We start from the raw sequence: 24,177 nt of genomic DNA on the forward strand, positions 1-24,177 counted from the left end.
TGTGTGTGTGTGTGTGTGTGTGTGTGTGTGTGTGTGTGTGTGTGTGTGTGTGTGTGTGTGTGTGTGTGGTGTGTGTGTGTGGGTGTGTGTGTGTGATGTGTGTGTGTTGTGTGGCTGTGTGTGTGTGTGTGTGTGTGTGTGTTGTGTGTGTGTGTGTGTGTGTGTTGTGCTGTGTGTGTGTGTGTGTGTGTGTGTGTGTGTGTGTGTGTGTGTTTCAGCAGAGTAGAGAAAATGTGAGGCATTAGTCATTGTCGGGCACAAGAACACACAGGAGGGAGTTGGTGTGATAGCAGCGACATCACACACACTTCATGCTTTTAATGCCCACCTACATGCATAAAGCACAGGGACATAGGTAGAACCACAACACACACATACTCAAACACTTAGCCAAGTGAATGAGATACGCATGGCCAGTTTTAATGCGCTATAGAACCAAAAGACAGACCACACACATCCACACAGGCTCACTGTATCATTTCATGAGACAGGTCATTCTGATGTCACCATCAATATAAATCACGCTGGCTGGATCAGGCTGAGATTTATTGTTGCTTAGCTGCAGCCTGTTCATGGTCAATATACAAGGCCTGCTCTGAAACAGGTTAGAGATCAGAGATGTGATGTTGTAGAAGTGCCTGGATCTTTTTCTCCTTTCAAATGTACTTTGTCGGTAATTTGTCATAAATTAAAAATATGATTATGCTTATATTCTTTCATATACATTTGTTTGAATTATAATTATTTTCAAAATGAACTTCTGTTTTGTTCTTTCAGGTCTAAACTGGGTCTTTTTCAGTCAAGAATTAGTTTACAGAAAGCAAGTGTAAAGGTAAGGGAACTCACTCACAAAGACACACACACTATAATCCCCTTTCAAGCTAACTCTTTTAAACCATTATACAAAACCCTTTGTCTCTCTAATAAGAACCTTAAAAGACACTCACGTACTTCATTTGAAGCTTAAAGCTCTGATCTGCTACTGTAATGCAGTAATGCCATATCATCTGTCTCTATCATTTCAGTTGAAAGCCAAGAGAAGTGACTGTAACTCCAAGGCAACACACGCAAGGAACGACTACTTGCTAACGCTAGCTGCTGCCAATGTTCACCATGACCGTTACTATCATACTGATCTACTGCACTGCATACAGGTAATTTCACAAAACTGGATTTAAAGAGTTGAAAGGTGTGAGAGATTATCCACATCCTTGCAATGAATGTGGACATTTTAATTAGATAGAACATTTCTAGGCAGCTGATATTTCAGTTTGTAATGACATTTATTCAACTACAAGTACTGGAGTAAATACTTTGTGATGGACAAGTACTGACTTAAGACTATCGCCCGCTGATAATACCCAGAGGGATTTTCCAAGGAAGGGGACACATTTAGTTGGTTCCTAAATTCAAAGGCAGAGGGTACTTTGAATTAAAGCTTCATTTGGAATAAAAGGTATTCCTTTTATGAGTTCACAAAGTCAGACTCCCTTTCAGCGTATACTAAGTAGTTGGAGAGAAATAAAGTCATACATGAAAAAGTGATGATTTTGAGGTTCTCAGTCTTCAAAGAGAGTCATGAGTTCTCTGGATTTGTGCTTTGAAAGGGGCTTATGTGAGAAAAAAGAATCCTGCAAAATGAGACATCCTGATGTTTCCTTTTACCGAATGATTGGCAGGCATGAAATTGTTTTTTCCACAGAGTTGAATGAACTGAAATAAGGCCAGAGGAACTCTCAAGAAGCTTTGATGAAGTTTGGCCCTTTAAAAAAACTGTAGAAAAGATTACAAAAGTGAATACATTTGCTAAATCAGTGATGTGTACTTTTTTATGTTCAATTCATCTTCTATTTTGAGCTTATAATCAAATCTGACACCATCATGACATGCATCGCTTTTTTCATCGTAGTTGTAGGAAGTAGGTTTCCTGATTTTCTTAATGTACACATTTTACCTGATCAAGTAAACATGTTCTGCAACTCAAAGTGATTCATTTTCACACAATGCAAATTAGCTGTCACCACTAACAATTATTTCATCAGTGGGAGTTTGCTGTGTGTGGAAACATCTGGTGACCTTTCTAGCACATGCACATAAACAAAACACTTGAGGACGTTTGACTAAAATATCTCTTGTGGTTTAAGACAAGACACGTACACATTCACACAGGTTGACAGACTGCTCTATGCATCCAAACACGCCTCAGCTTCTGTGAATAACTTGAGCCACTGAGTAACAGTGAAGTCATCCTTTTGTAAATGCTGTGTAAACATGTCGATCTGACACACACACACTTATGCAGTATTTATATAGACACACAGACATCACATGTGGGATGTTTTTGTCTGTATCCTGACATCCATTAGTGATGTCTGATTACTGATTTGGTAGTTAACACACACACAGACACTTAGGGAGTGTTACAGCCCAGTTAGAACAAATAAACACCATGCAATATATAAAGTCATTTCAACATTTGTGAATTTGAAACAAACAAAACATAGAAAAAGGAATCTGTAGTTTGTATATCAGTGATGTCTGTTATGCTAAATGGGGATATAGGGAAGAAAGAAAAAACACAGGATAAGGAGACATACACATAAGAGTAACAAGGTGACCCTGGAATTTTGGCGATTTGATTTGTCAGTCTAAACCATAAGCAATCTGTAATATTGATTCTATCTGCTTCTCTCTCTGTTTATTATTTGTTTGCTTTATGTTTCCCCCCCAATGTTGTGTTAATTCTATCCTCAGATGCTCGTCCCTGTCTCCTTGTCTCTCACAAACTCGGCCTTAGGCGTGTTCGAGCATCTATCTACTACGAGGCCATTCTAAATAATAGATCCTTAGCTCCTTGCGACAGAAGGACAGGACTGCAGGGAAATATGCATGTGCACAAGTACATGCGTGCAAACACACAGATAGAACGAGGGACATTGCTAGAGGGAGTCAATCTGCTCATCCTCTCTCCCTCCTCTTCATTACATTACATTACATTGCATTTAGCTGACGCTTTTATCCAAAGCGACTTACAATAAGTGCGTTCGACCAACAAAATACAAACTTGAAGAAAACAGAATCATATAAGTACATCAGGCTTCATAGAGCTAAAACATTTCAAGTGCTACTCAAATGGCTTTAGATAAGCCAGTTCTTTATTAGTATATAAGTGCTTTGTTAATAGTTCTATCGCTCGAAGTGGAGTCGAAAGAGATTAGTTTTCAGTCTCCCCCGGAAGATGTGCAAGCTATCTGCTGTCCTGATGTCAATGGGGAGCTCATTCCCACCATTTTGGAGCTTTCTTCAGCTTTTACTGTGGTGTGTATAGGTCCTCACCTGAAAGCCGCTGACAACAACACTTCTAACAGGGGGGGCGGGGGTGAACAGTTTGCAAGAAAGTACAAGTTCTTTTCACAGTCTTGGCTCCAGAGAGATAAGTGAGAAACACAGTCCAGAAATCAGCACAAATGGATTTTGAATAGCAGCCATACAATGAAAATAAAACCAAGACGTTACATCACCCTAAAAGCACAGATTGTCTCCATTTAAAACTGCCATTATATTCAACCTTTAAAGTCCTTTCTGTGCTCTTAGTACATTGCATTGCCATGAACACTATTCATCAGACACAGCTTGTGGAGGACATTTTAGAATAGAGACATATACTTCTAAATGTAAATATTCAAATATGTTACAGATATTCTGACAATTTGTCAGCTCAAAGTGGATCAAGGCATTGCTGTCTTTAACCCCAAGCCATATAGAGGATAATGGGCAGAATGTGATAGATAATAGAGGGGATTTATAAACATGAGGGCATTGGAGACTTGCAAATAAAAGCCTTGTTTGAATCTTAACTTCATAAATACTGTCTGTGCGGTCTGTGGTTGCAGCACTAACACCTCACACTGAGCTACATGTCCTTGTCAATGCGACAGTGTTAGTGAAAGGACAGAGGAGGCTCAAACTGCTCCACGTCTCCCTCTGCTGTTGGCTGGCGATGCTCTTACCTACCATCTTTTAAATCCCCTGCTAGACACACACTCACTCTCACAATTAGACCTCTGCTGCCCTGTCTGGTCCTCTGCGCTGTACTTATTGTTCAGGCTGATGCAGTCATTCAACCCAAAAACAAACACACACTCATACAAAAACACACATACAATGCCCAGGATGGGGACGGGGCTTTTTCTGGAAGCTGACTCACTGGGTTTCAACACTACCATAAAAGGATGGAAGAAGGAGGGGAGGAAAGAGAAGAAAGGGGGGAGGAGGAAATGAGCAGAGTGATGAGGGAACATGTATAGAGAAGTCAGCCAACAACCCACCCTTGATGACATAATTTCCTTCTCAATTTCCCATTGTTTTATAAGTCTGTGTGTTGTGTATGTGTGTGCAAAGGCTACATTTGTTTGTGGTGTGTGCATATTGAAATCAATGTTTGTATATGTTGGCTCTCTGGGTGAGAAAAAGACAGTTTTAAGATGATCTTGTAGAAGATAAAGCATCACTCTGACCAGCAAAGAGTGTGTGCGGTTTTCCTAGAGTGTGAGCTTTTATAGAGTACCTTGGCTAGAAGAGCGTAAGAATGTATTTCAAAAGAGGAAGTGTGTGTGTGTGTGTGTGTGTGTGTGTGTGTGTGTGTGTGTGTGTGTGTGTGTGTGTGTGTGTGTGTGTGTGTGTGTGTGTGTGGTGTGTGTGTGTGTGTGTGTGTGTGTGTGGTGTGTGTGTGTGTGTGTGTGTGTGTGTGTGTGTGTGTGTGTGTGTGTGTGGTGTGTGTGTGGTGTGTGTGTGTGTTGGTGTGTGGTGTTTTTTTTTTTTGCGGTCTCTGTTTTTTGTTGAATTGGAATCCGAACCCCTTCACCTCACCCTGCAGCTGTGAGAACGCTGTCCAAAGAACACACACACACACACTCTTCCATACACTCTTTCTCTCTGTTTTTCGCTTTTTCATAACTTTTGATATGTTTACTCTTCCCTTCTTCTCCTATCTCTCCTCTCTGTCTGTTTGGCACCGCGGCCTTCCACTTGGCAGCACTATCAAAGCTCCCAATAGAAATGCTGTTCATTTAGAGTGCAAACACCATTCAAAACGTCTTAAAATCGGCACTCTAGTTCCCACCTCTAATGATTAGAGCTGCTCATTTTCAGTCGTTCCTTTGAATTTGCTCTTGAATACATTTGACATTTGAATAACAATCCTTTGAGAAAAACGGTTAAAAGCTTCCGTTGAAGCAGTTGAATAAGGAAATTACATTGGCTTAATCCATTTCTTACTGTAACCTCTGGTCCCTCTCTCTCCGTCCTGTAGGTCTTGGACGGCAGGATCTATGAGCACGTGAAAGACTACCTGGTTGAGCTGAGTCGTACCGAGCTAGAGGCATCGCAAGCCTCTCACAACACCTTCCAGTTCCTGTTGGACAAATCCACCAGGGTGAGTCAGATGTGTGGAACAACACAGACCTTCAGCACTCATGTATAAGTTAGTTGAAATGCAGTTGTTCTGGTCTTAAAACAGATACTGTCGGGAAAAGCTTCTAAACATAAAGTCACATTTTAAGTGATTTATTTTGCAACAAAATGTGTATTTCTCTGGTGAAATTGATGCAACCACATAACATTTTGAGTTCATTCATTATTACTAGGCCCTGTTTTTCCATAGATTACACAGTAGGTGAAATGTGCCTAGGGTTGGAGGTTGGAAGCGTTGTTCATATACGGTAACTGTTACGGAGAGTGAAGCAGGCAGGACCCAAATGCAGAAAAAACTGAAAATACCTTTATTTCAAGGATATGGCACATGGACAATCAGAACACTCCCCGGTGAACACAGACAAACGACAAACCAACACTGAACACAGGAAGAGACAAGACTAAATACAGGGAGGGGTAATCACAAGACGAGAAACAGCCGGGCAGGGGAGGAGAAACACAAGGGCCACAGGTGAACACAATCAGACACTAGACACACCAGGGAAACTAACGACAGGGAAGAAAAACACAGGGAAAAGGACCAGACAATATACCAAGAGGAAAACAAGACAGGGAGAACAGCAAAACACCCAAAACAAGACATGCAAAACGTGACATAACACAATAATCGTAACAGTAACTTAATAATGCAGGAAAAGTCAGTATGAAATAAAAACAAATGCCTTGGATATGTGTTTTGTATTCTTGTTTTTTGTTTAAAGGGTGCAATCTACTCATATACATTTTAATAAATTAATTATAACGAGATTCATTAATTTAAAAACCAAAACACCGCTCTGCCATTTGTTTTCATGAATACAGAATGTGTGCATAAGGCTTGCAGAACAGCTGAGCACAGTGCCTCTCAAAGCACCTGCAGATAGGATGGTGTGTTATTTAACTGGTTTCATACTTTACTGGAGTTGAATTACTTAACTTGTCTGCACTGCTAGCCATGGCAAGCTCTTTGACCAGACATTGATCCCATTAAAAAGCAAATAATCAAACCCAAAATCTGAGTGAATATAAAACACTCACCAAATGGAGACTAAAATGGTGGCTGTAAGAGATTTGTAGTTCAATCCATCCAAAGGCAGGAGAGGCTGGTCAGTGAGGATTCTCTGATGTCACAGTAAATAGATCCCAATCTCCCTCTGTCTTTCTCTCAGGTAATACAAGAATACAACCAGCAGTTGTTCATGCAGGAGAACCCAGTGTTTCACAAAGCAAACGACTTCCAGTTCCAGCCCAGCGATTGTGACACGGTAAGAAACACAGTTTGTATATGAACCTGTTTTAGACAACAAGATAGTCACTCAATCCCCCCATTCATTTCACTCACAAACACAAAGTTAGTAATTAGCCTCTTGTGTTGACACATGAGGACGTCTCCTCCCACATGTTCTCTCTCCTCCGATATTGTACTTTACATCTCTGGCTAAAGTCCTTAGCTCCTCTTTAGCAGTCGAGTCTCTGAAACAGAATTCATGTATTTTTATTCTTGTACTTTTAGAGAATCCCATTAATAAATCCGGGGCTGAGAGTCTTGCCAAGCGGGAAATCCACGAGCCAAGCCTCTTATCATTCTTATTCTCTAGAGACATCCTTGGCTCTTTTGTTTTCCAGCTTCATGTCTTCATGGTAACTCTTCAGGACAGAGTTGTCCAGTTAACTAGTGTCTGACAGCTCAACAAAAGCATGAATCTGCTGTGTTCTAGTATGAATCGTTTTAACATCAAATGTAATGTTTCCACTGGGAGATTTTCTTTGTAGTCCTAGATTCTTTCCATCATTAACATATGTTACATACCCTTTTTTCTTTTGTATGAAATGCTTGCTGGACGTTTGAAAATATTTCAAATGGTCGTTTATCGATCTAAAGTCTTTGTTATCAGAATGCAGCAGTGGGCAGGATGCTGTCTCACCCCTCTGGGGAATTATTAAGTATTTCTGGCTAGAAGAGATGTCTCCCGGTGGACCTTGGTCCTCTATAGAGTCATGTTGTGCTCTCTTGATTCTCAGCTTCTTTCCCTCTTTCACACTATCACTGTGTTACACTTCTTCCCCTCCCTGACATAAACTGGTCACATTTCTCTAAACAACAATGTGCTTGTCCTTCCCTGTATCCCCAATCCTGTTTAACCTTTGCTAACACTTTTCCCTAACCTTTTTTTCCATTAACCCCTCCTTGTATTTGTGTGTCTGTGTGTTTGCATTGCTGCTCTTGTGTGTGTGTGTGTGTGTGTGTGTGTGTGTGTGTGGACGCTTGCCTTTGTGTACGTGTGTGCCAGACTCTGAGCTCGGTGCCGCAGTTGGTGGACATTGAGCCGTCGCCCGTCAGTGCCATGAGAATGACCCTGGCACAGGTAGTCTTAACTGTTGTTAGCATTTTTCAATCTACCCCATTCATCTCTATATATTTATCTGACTCAGCCTTGGTACATCTTTTAAAAATGCATAATATTATGTTTGACATTTTGCATGCTACTCTTAACGTATGTGTATGTGACTACAGAGCTACTTAACTCTCCAACCTATTACTGCTGTTTGCTTAAATGCCCGCTACTTTGTATCTAGTACACTTCATGCTCCGAATAAAATCCGATTTACATTATTTGATTTCGACATTATGTTGAAAACTGATAGAAATCCCAGGACTGTCAATAGCGTCATGCATTCTTGTAACCGGTTAGCGTGGGATCATCCCTGTTCTAAAACACACAGTAGTGTAGACGTTACAGCCTGTCTAGCAGCAACGCAAATACAAGGGAACTAGTTTGTCTGTTTGTCATAGTAAAATAACCAAAAATAGTCTGTTGCATGCTGCAACGTAACAGCATGAGTGTGACCTCATATGACAAAATGAACATTGCTGGTATAACAATTAAAAATAAACCTGATGAGTATGTGTGAGGTTTTTAATTACTGGTAGGATGCATAGTCACAGCTTCAGTTGTATCTTGATTGTAGCTTTCCTTCTATGCAACAACACTGTAACTTGTGACTTTTCCAACCTACCCTAACTTATCTATCTTCCATTACCCTAGTCGTTGCTTTTCGATTCATTATGAGACAAGTCAGTCAGTTAGTTAAGCTTTATTAGTTCAGAAAATGCCGTTGAGATCCAGATCTCTCTTGTACGAGAGACCTGCAAACAAATTACATAAATCAAGTAGACAATAACACAATTACAATACACAAAACACGGCTATCACCCACACACATAGCCATCCATCCATCCATCTTCTCCCGCTTATCCGTGGTCGGGTCGCGGGGGTAGCAGTTCCAGCAGAGAGCCCCAAACTTTCTTTTCCCTGGCCACATCAACCAGCTCTGACTGGGGGATCCCAAGGCGCTCCCAGGCCAGCGAAGAGATATAATCCCTCCACCTGGTCCTAGGTCTACCCCTTGGTCTCTTCCCAGCTGGACGTGCCTGGAACACCTCCCTAGGGAGGCGCCCAGGTGGCATCCTAACTAGGTGCCCGAACCACCTCAACTGGCTCCTTTCGACGCGAAGGAGGAGCGGTTCAAACTCCGAGTCCCTCCCGGATGACCGAACTTCTCACCTTATCCCTAAGGGAGACACCAGCCACCCTGCGGAGAAAACCCATCTCGGCCGCTTGTATCCGCGATCCTCGTTCTTTCGGTCATGACCCATCCTTCATGACCATAGGTGAGGGTAGGAACGAAAATGGCCCGGTAGACAGAGAGCTTTGCCTTCTGGCTCAGCTCCCTTTTCGTCACAGTAAAGCGACTGCAGTACCGCTCCCGCTGCTCCGATTCTCCGGCCCATCTCACGCTCCATTGTTCCCCAAGACCCCGAGATACTTGAACTCCGTCACTTGGGGTAAGGACTCATTCCCTACATAGCCATACTAATTAAAACAATCACAAATATTACTAGAAAGAAGTGTTTTAGAGGATTTCGTGTTTCTCACTTCAAGCTGTGTTGCCGTTCTTTTCAGTAGTAAAGTGGATACTAGCGTAAAGCGGTCTTACCTAAGTCAGAGTTTGAATGAGGAACTTTTGAAGACATTTCTCCTGTGATCTGGTTCTTAATATGTCATTGTACATAGACGGATGATCCCCCTGCTGCGTGCATATTCTTGATTCTTGTCTATTAGGGAGTAAATAAGGCTAATTATCTTAGTAGCAGTGTTTTTACTATAAGAGCTGTTATACCCTGCCTTATCCAACTGCTCCATCATATTGAGCAGGGAGCTGTATTTTCTGGATTACTGAATACCGCTGTTATGAAAGTGACTCCACAGCACCGTAAAGCTTTGATACTGTCATCTGTTGCTGAGTAATGCATTCGCAACACACAGATGACTTATCAGATACTGTAACCTTTTTGCTGTTGCATCATCTTTTGACATTTCACGTAATCATCGCCTTCCTGTAGATACATGCCTAAAAGGTTTGGTTGTATGAATTTTGGTTCAAAATAAGGTAATGGTAGACAGTATGACAATCTCTGTACAAGTTTATTCTCGTTGTTTGTCTGTGTATATTTCTTTTTAAAAATGACCTTTAGCTTACCCTTGCCACTGCCCACATGTCAATATACTTGCTAAATGTGAATAGGTGATTACATTATGTGAGAATAATAAGGAAGTGTCTGCATCTACAAACAGAACTCTATAAACAGAAAATTATCTTTCTACTATACCAAGGGTTGAATAATATTAAAACGTAGGACTAAATATAAATTGGATTAAGGATTCATGTTTTTTTTGTTTTTTTAGGATAACACTTTTAATGCATTTTTGTTGTTGCCTTTATTGCGCATAAATAGTCTGAAATGCATTTGCTGTCTTTTCTACTGCAGGTTGCGTAGACACCTTGGAGCCTCTTACTGCTTTTGAATCTATTAAAATAGCTCACATAGAAATACTGCTGCTTTGACTTAAGTGTGATGCCCAACTGTTCAGCATCAAGATTTATATTAGTCAAGACAATGGTATGTCGCTGCAAGCTGTGGTGCGGGGGAGATGCTTTTTTAGAAAACAATGGGGGGCTATGATGTGTGATATGATTCAATTCAATTCAATTCAAAACCTGTATTTATACAGATAAAACCCAATCATAGACCTCTTTTACAATGGTGACCTGCTTCAATTAGTTCCAAACATTAATACAAACATGACAGAAAACAAAGGACATTATATGATACTACAGTTTGTATACTAGTAGCATTTACAGACACCAATATTTTCTGATTGTATAGCGTCTATCCTAGCTTTAAAAACATGAAATGGAATCAAACTGCTTAGCTTCCATTCCTTTTGTAGACTGTTCCATGCTAGCGGCGCTGCGCATCTAAAAGCTGTATTTCCTAATACAGTCCTAGCAGTTGGCATATGTAATACAACCACAGCTTTAGATCTCAGGCAGTAGCCATTTACAATACGCTGTGAGATCAGGGAACAGATGTAAGACGGAAGTTTCCCTAACATTGCTTTATAAATAAAAAGATACCAGTGATTTAGCCGCCGTACAGTAAGTGAAAGCAACCCTGCCCTTGTATACAGGGTACAATGATGAGTCAAAGTCTTACAGTCTGTCACAAACCTTAGTGCACTATGATAGGCGGCATCTATCTTGGTGAGGTAATTGGCCGGCGCATTCATATAAAATAGATCACCATAGTCCAGCACAGGTAAAAAGGTCACAGTGACTAGCCTTTTCCTGGCCTCAAGAGAGAAACAGGACTTGTTTCTATAAAAAAAACCTAGCCTAACCCTCAGTTTTTTAAGCAGGTTATTTACATGTAGTTTAAAAGAAGAAGATGAAAATGATGTCTTAGAGAAGAGTGTTGTAGCTTTGTATAGTGGCAAAAGTTACAATATAGAAAATACATTTTAAACTGAGAGTCTGCGTTTTCAAATGTTCCTACAAGGATACACAGTACTTCCCTGTTGTATACAGTCATCTGAATGACTGTTATTATGACAGGGGAGGTTGTTATAGATGTGCAGCGCTGTGCTTCACATTTCCCTTATCTGGCAGGCTGACAAGTCGTATTTTTCTCTGTTATAATATATACAGGGGTTGCTAATGGTTTATCGTAACCTTGATCTGATTGTTATTATCTGATGTAGACAAATCAACACAATTAAAATGCAATCAGACCATTGTAATGTAACTACATCAAGATATTAAAAAATATGGAAATCATTGTTTTTCTACTGCACCGAGTCACCTTATGTCCTATATAAACATAAATGTACTGTATAACATTTTAAGTTGCCCCCAGACTTATTAGGGGTATACAGGCCTGCTTATATTGAAGAATATACCTGAAATTCAGAAGGAGGAACCTGAACAAACATAATTACAGAACAGCCCGTAAAGGTCACATTCAAGGAAATGTAAGAGGTGCAAGCTTCTAAGTGTTTTGTATAAGCAATTATTCAGCAAAGTAGGCAGTAGATGCTGCTAGGCAGTTTGAAAAAAAATGCTTATTTACTCTGTTTACTCTATTAACATTAAAGCAATAAGCAATCAAGGCAATAAGTCACTTTGGAGCCGCTGTTCGAGTCTAGCTTTCTGCCTCCCTGCCTTAACTTCCCTTCTTGCCTGACTGTAATTAAGCTGTAAATCTCCCGTGTAATACTCTTCGTTTCACACCTATACTTAGCCAGATTTATGCCTTCTTGTTACTGAAGCGGCACATAATTAATAGATATGATGTGCATGGAAACGTGCAATTAAAATATCCTGCTCCATAGTCTAGCTAGCACACTTGTATTATCAGATTATGGGAACCCCAGCCTCTGAGGTCTAGGAGCAGACATCAGTGACAGTGAATGTCCATCCTGAGGCTTAGTTTGTTTTTGTTGGAAGTGACTGATGCTATTTTTTCAAACGTTATAGGCTACAGAAATATGTCACAGAATTGGTCAATAATATATAAATGACAGGAACACATGTGATTTTCACAAAGTAGAGATAGAAGTTTAGCTCCAGCATGATTTTTTTATCTGACAAAATGTGGATTTGTTTTTTTAAATAAAGTATATAGCTATATTATAACTTATAACAGAAAGGACGTCTTTCCACTTTAATCGAGCAGTTTTTTCACAACTCGTAAGACATATAGCCACACCATTTTAGATATCGTCATGAAAATGATCTCTTTGGGTTGTGTGCCTATTCCGACAGTCTACAATTAAAAGACAGCGCTAAAGTGCCCCTTTTTAGACAATAATAATAATGCTATTTTCTTAAAATCTATCATATTTTTCTATAGCATCAAATAATAATAATTCCTTACATTTATTATAGCGCTTTTCCAGATGCTCAAAGCGCTTTACAAATACACATTACACATATCATACATGCAATGGTCATGTACTGTGGACAATACCCACAGGAGCAAGTTCAGGTGAAGTGTCTTGCCCAAGGACACAACGGCTTTACAGACGCAGCAGCGGCGGGTTTTCACCCCTTGATCTGATGATCATTGCACAGCGCCACACCGTCCATCTTCACGCCTCAAAGTCATCGAGGCGCTTTTACAAGTACACATTAGTATCATACATGTACTGTGGACAATACCCACAGGAGCAAATCTGGGTGAAGTGTCTTGCCCAAGGACACAACGGCCTGACGCACTGGCGGCAGGAGCGGGTTTCGAACTGGAGTTCCCCAGCACTTGATCTGATGATCAGATGCACAGACCACTGCGCCATCCGTCCCTTGTCCCATATGAATGACAAAAAAATCAACAGTAAAGAAAATTATTATTTATTAAGAATCATCACTAGAAATGTATGTGCTGTAGTTGTTGACTCATTCCCTGCAGTAACATAGATGCAGCGTTAGTTTAGCAAACAAGCCCTTTTTATCAATAACAACATAAAAATGTGGCTAGGGCATATACTATAGTTTCTTAATATTTTGTAGCACCATTATTTGTGATAGGGGGGAACAACGCTCTGGCATATTTGCATTTATTTAAACCAATCACAATAGTCTTGAACCGCTCTCAGCACAGGATGCAGGGACGGTGCTCTAGAAACACTTATTCAAAGATAGCATAAGTAGAAGAGGATATGTGGCAAATTGAAGGCTTATACCTACATTCTCCATCCGCTGAGTCATACTTATATTTTCTTACAATGTTTTTTGGTTGAGTGACTACTTAGTTGCTAAATAGCAATTATCATTCAGTCTGCCCATCTGCATGACCGACGTGACAGCATGCGATTGACATCAGAACTCATCAGGACTGTCAGGGCTGAGTTTGATGATAATTGGACTTGCAGTGACCAAACAACCCACCAACTGTCATCTGATTGTCATTCAAAGGAAGCTAAAAATTCACATTAGTTACTGACATCACCTTTTCCAACCTTGCCCTGCCCTCTTTTAACCGGTAAGGAGAGCACAGAGGAAGAAAGAAATACAGACATCTTCCATGTGAAATAAGCACACAAAAAGGGTCATTACTTTAGCAGAAAAAAAGGGCGATCATGATTTATTGCATTACACATAGTAAGTCAAATGTACAAGATATAATGTATTATGGTTCAGTTGTTGGTATGTGATGGATTAATGACAAGGTGTTTAAACTATGAACTTGAAGACATAGCCCACATCGCTGCTTTAATTGTTATTTGCAAAATAAATTCCATTTCAATATTCCTGTTGCCATGCACACACTCACACAGCCGTGCTCTTCTACATGTGGTTTTAATAGCAGCTATTTCTTTCCAAGAGGATAACAATAGAGCTTTGCAACACACGTGGTATTAATGATGTGAGAGGGAAACAACCTTTTTCTCTCACACTTTCTTTAGCTCAATTAACAGCTTCTGCACATCACACACCTTGTGCTGTCACCACCGACAGTGTACTTATGAGAGCATTGTGTGTGTGTGTGTGTGTGTGTGTGTGTGTGTGTGTGTGTGTGTGTGTGTGGTGTGTGTGTGTGTGTGTGTGTGTGTGTGTGTGTGTGTGTGTGTGTGTGTGTGTGTGTGTGTGTGTGTGTGTGTGTGTGTGTGTGTGTGTGTGTGTGTGTGTGTGTGTGTGTGTGTGTGTGTGTGTATGTGTGTGTTTATTGGGCTGGGTACATTTGTGTGTTTACCTATGCCTGTCTGGTATGTGTGTATGTGTGTGTTTGTCTTTATTAGAGTCGACAGCTGGAGTCGGAGACGGGGACGACGGAGGAGCACAGTCTGAACAAAGAGGCCAGGAGATGGGCAACCAGAATCGCCAGAGAACACAAGAACATCATACATTACAAGAGAGTAAGACAGAGACGAATGTTCGTCACATACCCGTTTCAGAAATAAAATGTGTTTTTCGAAGAGAGACACACATGTGCTATTTCTAACCCCGGATGGGTGTGTGTGTTGTTTTCAGTGTCTGGAGGAGTGTGAGAACCATGGCTTGCCCCCCACAGAGCAGGGGAGACTAGATCTGGAGTTGAAGATAGACGACACCAAAGAAAACATACGCAAAGCTGAGGTACGTGACTCACATTGTCAACATTTATATTTGTTCACACAGTGGATACTGTAAGGGAAACTTCTGTGTAGCAATGCAGTGGGAGTCACCGACTCAGGAAGGAGACACGGTGGAGCAGGAGCTTTGATGTCAAACACTGATGGTTTATTTGGAGTTTCGGCCGGAGAGATTCACATCACAAGTCCAAGAGCCAGAGGTTCTGACTTCACGGTAGAGTTGCCACGTCAATTCTAGCGCGCCTCTCTCTTGTTAGCCCATTTAACTGGTTTCACAGAGAGTAATCAACATATTTTGATAAGATAGCTTTAGACAGTTTGGGCACACTGAGTTACTTGTGTCTGTCATTTATGGCCTCGAAGATGTCATACCTTGGAGTCCACAAACAACAAAGAAGGAAATGTCCCAGTACACCCACAACAACAGACCATCTGTGACCTAGTGTTGACCGGTCACAGAATGGGAACAATAATGGCGCGTTTCCACTGCAGCGGGGTAGCCCCGTTTAAGCGTCCCTAAGCGTCCTCGCTCTGGCCTCGGGCTGCCTCGCTGGCCGGCCCAGGCCGTGGCGCATTTCCATTACAGTTTAGGACCTGGGCTAGCAACGCAGTGTAGGCGGGGCGATCAGCTTTATTTTTGTTCACATTTCTCGTTGTTCCGTCGAGCTCCCGCTGGATTTGATCATCCCCAATGAGATGAAGGAACGTCGTCACCTCCTTGGTCGACCACGGTGTGCTTTTCTTAGAAGTAGCCATTTTTGTAGCTCCTCCGTTTACAAAATGCTGTGTATAAAAATGCTGCAAGCTTGCTTCTAGATATATATGCGATGCTAGGGATGAACTCGCGCGCAATCTTGTGACGATTCTCTCTGACCAATCAGCAGTCGAGAGTGTTGACGTCACTAGTTCAGCCCTGGCCCTGGTCTGAGGGAACCACGATTTTATGAGGCCGGAAAAAGAGGGAAAAAGTACCCGCTGGCCGGTACTAGGCTATATGGAAACGCCACCAAAAACCGGCCTGGCCGCTTGAGGACGGTTAAGGACGCTTAAACGGGGCTACCCGCTACAGTGGAAACGCGCCATAACATTATGGCTCAAGCAGCCTATGTCCTTAAAGGAGATAAACAGACGTCAGGGTTGGTCCTGTACGTCATATCTAGGATTCTAGGACAATTATTTCCCTAACAGATACATATTGGGATATGTTTGTCTGCTGAGATTGCTGGTGCACAAAAGGGAACAGAGGTTGTCTTTATAGTGAATGGAAAATGTTTTTCCCCTAAAATATATGCTATTAAATCTGTGATACAAAAAAGTTGCATATCATTGTAGACTCACTTCCTGCCTCTTTCCTCTGTTTCTTTGATAACATAAAACTTAGCCCTGTCTTATATTTCCTCTACCCATTGTCTGGGCTGCATGACTAATTATTTGGTAAATATTTTAAATGTGAATAGTTGCTGTTGGCCTCCAGTCTGACTCTGCTCAGCTAACGGAGCAGGAGGCAATTAAAGTAACAAACATGGCCCAGGATCGATCAATACACCTTTCACATTGCAGAAGATGTCCGATCATTCATGTTGTTTGACCATTGCTATCCACAAAGCCCACTATTTCCTGCACCCATAGACATTTTTAGCGTCAGCCTTTCCACCTGTAGAGATGTCTATCATGTATGTATTGATTCCCACAGATTCAACCTGTCAAAGTATGAATGAGATCGCTGCATCATCTGTCATCTCTCTCCACTCCACTCTGTCTCTCTGTCTTTCAAAGTCTCTAATGTTATGGCTTTTGGTTGCTGTTTTCTTTTTGTGTTCATTCTCTCCCCAAAGTCTTTCTTCCTTCATACTGCTTCAGGTTTTCAAATATCTAGCACCCTCTACTGTCACGCCCAAAAAACCTTTCACTTCTGATGTTACCTCTCTGTGTGATCACTATTTCACTATAGTTTTATATTTTCATCCCCTGAGGTAATGTTGCTCTTTTAAAAAGATATACAAGCCAGTGTATCTATTTTAGTCAACCAACATTGCTAATATTAAGCAACACCATCAGTAGATACTAGCATGTGATCTCACTGTCTACTAAATAATCTTGAGTCTTGTTTATCACGAAGAGCAAAGTCCTTTTTCCACCCTCTGTTTCTGCCTTTCCTTCCCACTGTGTGCCTGCGATTCGTTGCTCTTCTAGGCCAGCATTACTTTAAGTCAGATGATTAATATTTAATGAGCTCATTTGGTATAAATGGCTTCATCACAGAGCTCTTAACACAGAATTATAAAGGGAGTGAACGCAGAACAAAAGACATCCAGGATGATTACAGCATTATCTGTGCAGTGATGGCGTCATTATTTCCAATTACACAAAGTCTCACTTTCATCCCATTAAACATGATGCAGTGGCCATTTAAACACTTTATTAGCAAGAACATGAAGATTTAGAATGAGGTGTAATTATACAGCAAATCTATGAATTATAATATATTTGTGAGGCATCTGTACTCACAAATGCACGTCGGTGTTTCACAAGCATCATGTAAACTGTCAGTAAATCATTGCTGTAATCATAGTTGGCCTCGCCTCCTGTCCTCATTTACTGATTTTGTATTAATTGCCTAATTTGCTTGTGACGACATCTTAAGCACTTCGACAGCGAATTGACTTTCAAAATCAATGTGTATAATGACGCACTGACTGTGCCAATATGTGACCATTTACTGCACGTCAAACTGCGGGCAAATCTGTAAGAAGGATGCACTGTTGATATTTATTGATAGATAGCTTTTTGTTTTATTTTTGATTTATTGCCTTGAATTATTTTACAACAAAACTTTATTTAAACACGATGCAAGAAACATAAATATCAATGCCTTGAATAATGTAGAACTTTTAAGAGCTTGCAGACCAATTTTGTAGTTATTATAAGAATATATTAAAAGAGACTGTTGCCTTCACAGACATATCTACACAAAAGAGTAGATGAGGTAGCTAAGTAGCTATCTATTTTGTAGTTTTCAACCGCACTCACCTCAATCTCTAGACTGATCCTCTTTGTCTCGCCTCTGTTTGAAAGAAATCACTAAACATTTAAAGAACGAGCAGAGTTATGTATTCTGGGCGCTCTACAAACCTCTGATGTGATTGCCTCTTGCTGGGAACTTGATAAAAGGCTCTGGGAACTGAAAGGCTCTGGAGGTTTTTTCTTGAAGTGACTTAAATAGTTAATACCGCAACACAATTTATCAGCGAGATTAAGTGATATGTGCTGTGATAAAAGTCAAGTGAAATTTAGAACGTAAAATGAAATGTATTTTATATTCTAGTGTAAATCATGTGTAATGACTTGGCCCCTGGCCAGCTGTGTGGAGTTTAGTTTGGTTTCAATCAAGAGGAGAGAAAAAGGCATTTATGAAGTTATTTAACGAGGGCTGGGCGATATGACAAAAGTCAATAATAACTTCATATCGATATTGCAAAGATATTTTACAGCACACTATTGGTGTTTTCATAAAACATTTACACTATGATATGTTGGTTAAATAATCATCAGTTATGTGGATATGACTAAAAAAGGTAAAAGACATGTTCAACAATATCAAAAGTCTTACATTTATATCCAGTCTTATGTGAAAGGGGATTTTAGTTGTTACTACAAGCTTGTGATATTCTAATAAAAGGTTACACATACAGCAAAACAACATTGTCAATTACGTTTTGAGGGAACACAATTAAGTTTTTATGTATTACAAATATATTTCTACTCACTCTGCATAGGGAGGAGGCACTTTTACCCAAGGGACCAATCTTCATGTCCCTTATGAAACCAAAAGTCAATGTAAAGCAATTTGTTCATGCATAAGTTAAGTCTATGTTTTTCTCTTTATAAGGAGTTTTTAGAGAAAGAGTGAGAGCAATTAAAGCAGGAGGCTGTCTCTACATTAATGAGCTGCTCCACCAGACAATCTGGCCTCATTAACGAGGCGTCAACATGCTTCAGACACAAGATGCATCAAGAGAGAGACAAGCTTGTGCTCTCAGACACTTTCCAGCACGAGCAAACAAAACGAATAAGGATTGGTAAAATGATTTGAAGTATTGACTCAAAATCGAGGCACAATTTCATCTGCATATGGCGTGTAGCAAATCATAAGACACAGTACACTATAAAAACTGAAGACCAATTGGTATGGAGCTTCTAGTATTCCTTAAGTTTCTCCTGATCTCAACATTAAGACATGTTTCATTGCTTTTCTCAACAAGTTCAGTTGTCATCTTTTGAGCTCTGCAGCACCAGGACTCACTAGGATTTAGAATAATTAAAGTTAGACAGCTATGTTTTTCACTGCACTATTTCTCCACCTGTCAACTCTCCTTCTATATTTCTGTATGCTCCATATTCTATATTCTGGGAGGTCCTGCAGTCCTCCACTAGTTATCTGTACTCCCAACACTGGCTACTTATTCTTATTCTGCTGCTGCAAAGATGGCTGAACATACATCGTCCATCATTTCAACTTGTATCCTCTTCAGCCCTTTATGTCTAAGGTCCAACAGCAACCTTTAGCATTTGCTGGGCTTTACTAATGGATCGGATAATAAGGAGGCACTTAAGGAGCTCAGGTTTTTATTGATCAAAGCCAGGAAGTCTGTCTTGGCGGTGTGTGTGTGGTGTGTGTGTGTGTGTGTGTGTGGTGTGTGTGTGTGTGTGTGTGTGTGTGGTGTGTGGTGTGTGTGTGTGTGTGTGTGTGTGTGTGTGTGTGTGTGTGTGTGGTGTGTGTGTGTGTGTGTGTGTGTGTGTGTGTGTGTGTGTGTGTGTGTGTGTGTGTGTGTGTGTGTGTGTGTGTGTCTGTCTGATTGACTGCACCTCTCTGAAGAAGGGAACTATCGGCTATCAGTTTTCTCGTCAGCATTTGTGAGGAAGGAAAGACGAGTGTAATGAAAGGGGAAATTGGTGAGAGACATCAGAAAAAAGAGAACGGATCAGAGATGAAAGAGGGTTGAGGAGGCGAGACAAAGTGAATGTAAATCTCAGGGGTTTCACTGCTGGTGGTTATAGCCTTATCATATCGTATCATTAGGAAAGAACAAAGCACATGTCCAGCGTTGGCAGCTCATTAAAAGAAAGTTCAGTGAGTTTTGATGATTTGCCATTTAAGCTAATTTTGGAGTTCAAATCCAGTTCAAATCCCGACTCTTGTCACTGAACTGCGTGGCATTTGATGTAATGAAGCAGAAAGAAAAATAAAAAATGTGTTTTCAGTGAACATTTGATTTAAGATTTTTGACGTGGTTCTCGATCATCAAGTGGTGGGTTAGGTTTACTCCATAATTAGAGAAATCAGGTTCCTGTTTGAAATAAAATGGGACACATTTTATTTTCAGACTGATGCAAGAAAAACGGTGGAGGGCAGTAATATATCGAATGCTCTTAACTTACCTAAATCTTTTTCTCTCCAAAGACAATAAAGTTAAAAGCTGAGGCTCGGTTGGACCTTCTGCGGCAAGTGGGGGTCGCCGTGGATACCTGGCTGAAGAGCGCCATGAACCAGGTACGATGTCTGTGTCTCTGTGTCTGTGTGTGTGTGTGTGTGTGTATGTGTGTGTGTGTGTGTGTGTGTGTTTGTGTGTGTGTGTGTGTGTGTGTGTGTGTGTTTGTGTGTGTGTGTGTGTGTGTGTGTGTGTGTGTGTGTGTGTGTGTGTGTGTGTGTGTGTGTGTGTGTGTGTGTGTGTGTGTGTGTGTGTGGCTTTTCTTAAGGGATGCAGCTATCGATTAAAACAAAAACGGAGTATTCTTTAAATTATGTTATCAATTAAGTGAGTGATCGGTTGATAAATGATTTGGCTTTATTTAGGAACAATACTAAATATACAGGGAAAATAAGAATCATTAATCATTTTCAGGCATATTTCTGACTGTGCAAAATGCAAAGAATTTGCATTGATGATTTTTAGTAATCCAGTTACCTGATTAGAGTTTCTGCAGGAAAGTGTAAAACATTGTTTGATACATGTTTGTGAGTGCGTTCAAACATACGACCACTGGAGTGAGTGTGCATTTAAATCCTTTCACACATACATCTAATTTTGTGTAGTAGAGTATGTGTGTTGCCTGCTTGCAGAGCGTATATACAGTAAACCCCCCCCCTCCACTCTCTCTGTGCATGCTGTAGGTGATGGAGGAGCTGGAGAATGAACGTTGGGCCACCTACACTTCCCACGATCCCTCACTTTCGGTGAGACGCCTCCCCTCACTCTGCGTACGTTGCAGCTTTCCAGCCAAGACAAAATAACTTTAATGAAATTTGAAAACATTGGAGGAAACATTATGATTTATTTAGTATTATTATTATAAAGTCTACAGGTTCAAAAATGCATATTAATACATTATTTAAATCAGCATTTAAAAGGGTGCTGCACTTTTTGACTTGGCTGTAAAGTGCACATCTGACACTAAATCAGAAGTAGAATAGCACAAGTTCACCACATAATATCATCTGTGAGTGATTTGTGTTGCATGCATGGTGGCTTCTTCATCACCTTCCAAATTAACAACACGATGACTGTATAGTGTACCTGTAGTTATATCTCTACTTTTTCAATTCAGCACTTTCAGAAAATTAATTTTAAACCCTAAGGCAGTACCTAATAATCCCAGACTTTCCATTCTTTATGGTTTCATTATAAGTGAAACCCACCCAGCTATAAGACTTCTCCTGACAAATCACTTCCTGAATCTTGTAAATTGTAAAATAATTGACCTCAGCACCGCTGCCTAATCATCTGTCACACCATTACAGCCTCTTAAAACGCCCCACTTCCCCCATTGGAATACTGATGTAACCCTCTCACGACAGGTACTTTTTATTTCATGACCCCTAGCTTAAATGGCCAGATATACTGTGTACAGATCTGAAGCCTGAGGATCACCACATTATGAACATGTGTTGGTATGTTTTGCATGTAATGGGGATGGACTGCTTTAACCATGAACAAATAGTTTGCCATTTTAAGAAATATACGTACTGTATTGGCTTTCTCTGTGAAAGGATCTTCAGTCTGTTGCTAGAGCTGGGAGCTGGCTAGCTTAGCTTAGCACAAAGACTGGAAACACTTTTTTTTTGGTATGCATTATCAAACAAGATCTAATGCTTTATTTAGAAGAATTTAGATGATCTGGTATGTAGAGTTTATTAGCATTACAGAGAGCTAGGCTAGCTGCTAAGCTAACCGGGTGCTGGTGACAGCTTTATATGTTTATATATAAACTGCACAGACATAAGACGGTGTTGATCTTTCATATAGCTGAATAAGCACCTTTTACTAAATGTTTTTTAAAATCCTTTACAGTAAAAGTGACTGCTTTTCCAAGAGGGAAAGGGGGGATGTGTGTGTATATATCTGTTGTGAACGTCTCAAAGTGCCAAACGGGATGTGACTGGCCATATATAGCATGTCCCTGTGTGTGGTTGACTGGATATATACTTGAGTTATGGATATTTATTTAAAAGTAGGTTTTTGCATTTGTGCTTCTGTCTCTCCACTGGTGTATTTCAACAACGTGTGTGTGTGTGTGTGTGTGTGTGTGTGTGTGTGTGTGTGTGTGTGTGTGTGTGTGTGTGTGTGTGTGTGTGTGTGTGTGTGTGTGTGTGTGTGTGTGTGTGTCAAGAGAATTGAACATAATGAGTCTGCTCCATTGGAAGCACTTGACATTCTGCTCACATGATATTGCAGCTTGCAGCTAACACCAGAGGGAGAGAGAGAGAAAGAAAATATAGAGTGTGAGAAAGTGAGAGGAATTCTGAGGTGAAGGATATCTAGGAAGAGATAAAAAGAAAGAAGGGAGGATCGAAGGAGCTGTGCAGTAAGGGAGGGAGTGTTGGAGAGAAAATGAGTGAGGGAGGAGAGAGAATGTGGGGGAGTCAGCTGCGAGAAAAAGGTGTGATGAAGAGGTGAGGACGGGGATAGCATCAGAGTGATAATGTTGAAGTAAAATTGGATGCAAAGTGAGAGAGACGAGGAAATGTGAAAAACAGTAATGAAAATAGATGAGCTTTAAGGTCACAGTACACTTTTAAATGTTCACAAACAAACTGGTGACCAAAACAAAGGTCACTTCAATATTCCCTGCAAGAAGTTAGGTTTTGTACATTTTGGATATTATTTCTGTGTTCTAGTTCCCTTCACCCTGGAGGTTATGTTTTAAGTTTGTTGGTTTGTTTGTCAGCAGGATTGTGGAAAACTACTGGCATTTTCATGAATCTGGGTTAAATGATGAAGCATGGGCCAGAGAAGAATCCATCCAATTTATTTTGGAGAATATCCAAATCGCTGGGCGGATACAAACATTATTTTTCAATTACTTGGCAGAGGTTCATGCTAAAGGTATCCTTTAAACCACGCTATTTATACGATGAATCAGTTGGAAGCTAGACTTGCTGAAAACATTTTGCCTGGGCGTCATTAAAAAAGCAGACCAGGCGGCATATTGAGTATTCAGGCATGGGTCAGCAGTTCAACAGCCTTTGATTTTATTTGGAGCGTATGGAGCCTCAAGAGCCCGACAGCGTCAGAGAACGAGGTTTTACAATAATAAGGCTCAACAAAGGCAATAGACAACAGTAGGAGGGATTGTTAACAATAGTTTGCTCAATAAGGAGAGGTCAAGAAATGACTGTTGGTCAGAGAGAGAAGGGAGGATGGCTTGTGAATAACAATCTGCAGAGGAAAGCAAAGAAAAACAATGACAGTGGGGAGCAGGCACTTCCCCTCCTCCCTCTCTTCATTCCACTCAACTTTATTAATACCACTCTGATATACTGTAAGCCATGAACTCTCAATTCCCTCAAGCAGACTCTGCTTTCATTTCAATATCCCTTTCTCAGTCATGCGCTCCAGGAACCATGAAATCATCCATTCGTCTTCGTCTCAGCTGTATTGCTATGCACACTGGGATATACTTAAGGGGACACTTTATTGGGTTACTACGGAAATACATGTCATTTTACCTCAGGGATTAAATGGAATGGCCCTAAAGCTGCACAGCGGACTTTTAAATAAATGCAGTAAAGTTTATAAGATTGACGTAAAACAACAAACTTAAGGACAAGCTTAGGAAAAGTGTGTATTAAAATTCAGGAAGGGAATAGATTATTATGGAGACTAACTCATATACAAAACACACATCTGTTTGGTTCTGTTTATTGTGTCAACAGAAATGTGATGACTAAACA

General features: G+C 40.5%; 1 protein-coding gene across 1 annotated transcript in view; it reads left to right on the top strand.

Annotated features, from left to right (window-relative positions):
• Window positions 1–24,177, top strand: part of LOC117552225 (F-BAR and double SH3 domains protein 2) — a 61,645-nt gene that overhangs the window by 29,335 nt on the left and 8,133 nt on the right. The window contains exons 4-12 of the mRNA XM_034225563.1: window positions 778–832; window positions 1,026–1,154; window positions 5,312–5,434; window positions 6,642–6,737; window positions 7,764–7,838; window positions 14,613–14,729; window positions 14,845–14,949; window positions 20,407–20,496; window positions 21,118–21,180. Coding sequence (XP_034081454.1) covers window positions 778–832; window positions 1,026–1,154; window positions 5,312–5,434; window positions 6,642–6,737; window positions 7,764–7,838; window positions 14,613–14,729; window positions 14,845–14,949; window positions 20,407–20,496; window positions 21,118–21,180 — 853 coding nt within the window. The remainder of the gene's footprint in view (window positions 1–777; window positions 833–1,025; window positions 1,155–5,311; window positions 5,435–6,641; window positions 6,738–7,763; window positions 7,839–14,612; window positions 14,730–14,844; window positions 14,950–20,406; window positions 20,497–21,117; window positions 21,181–24,177) is intronic.

The sequence above is a fragment of the Gymnodraco acuticeps genome, unplaced genomic scaffold (assembly GCF_902827175.1).
Source record: "Gymnodraco acuticeps unplaced genomic scaffold, fGymAcu1.1, whole genome shotgun sequence".
Lineage (NCBI taxonomy): Eukaryota > Metazoa > Chordata > Actinopteri > Perciformes > Bathydraconidae > Gymnodraco > Gymnodraco acuticeps.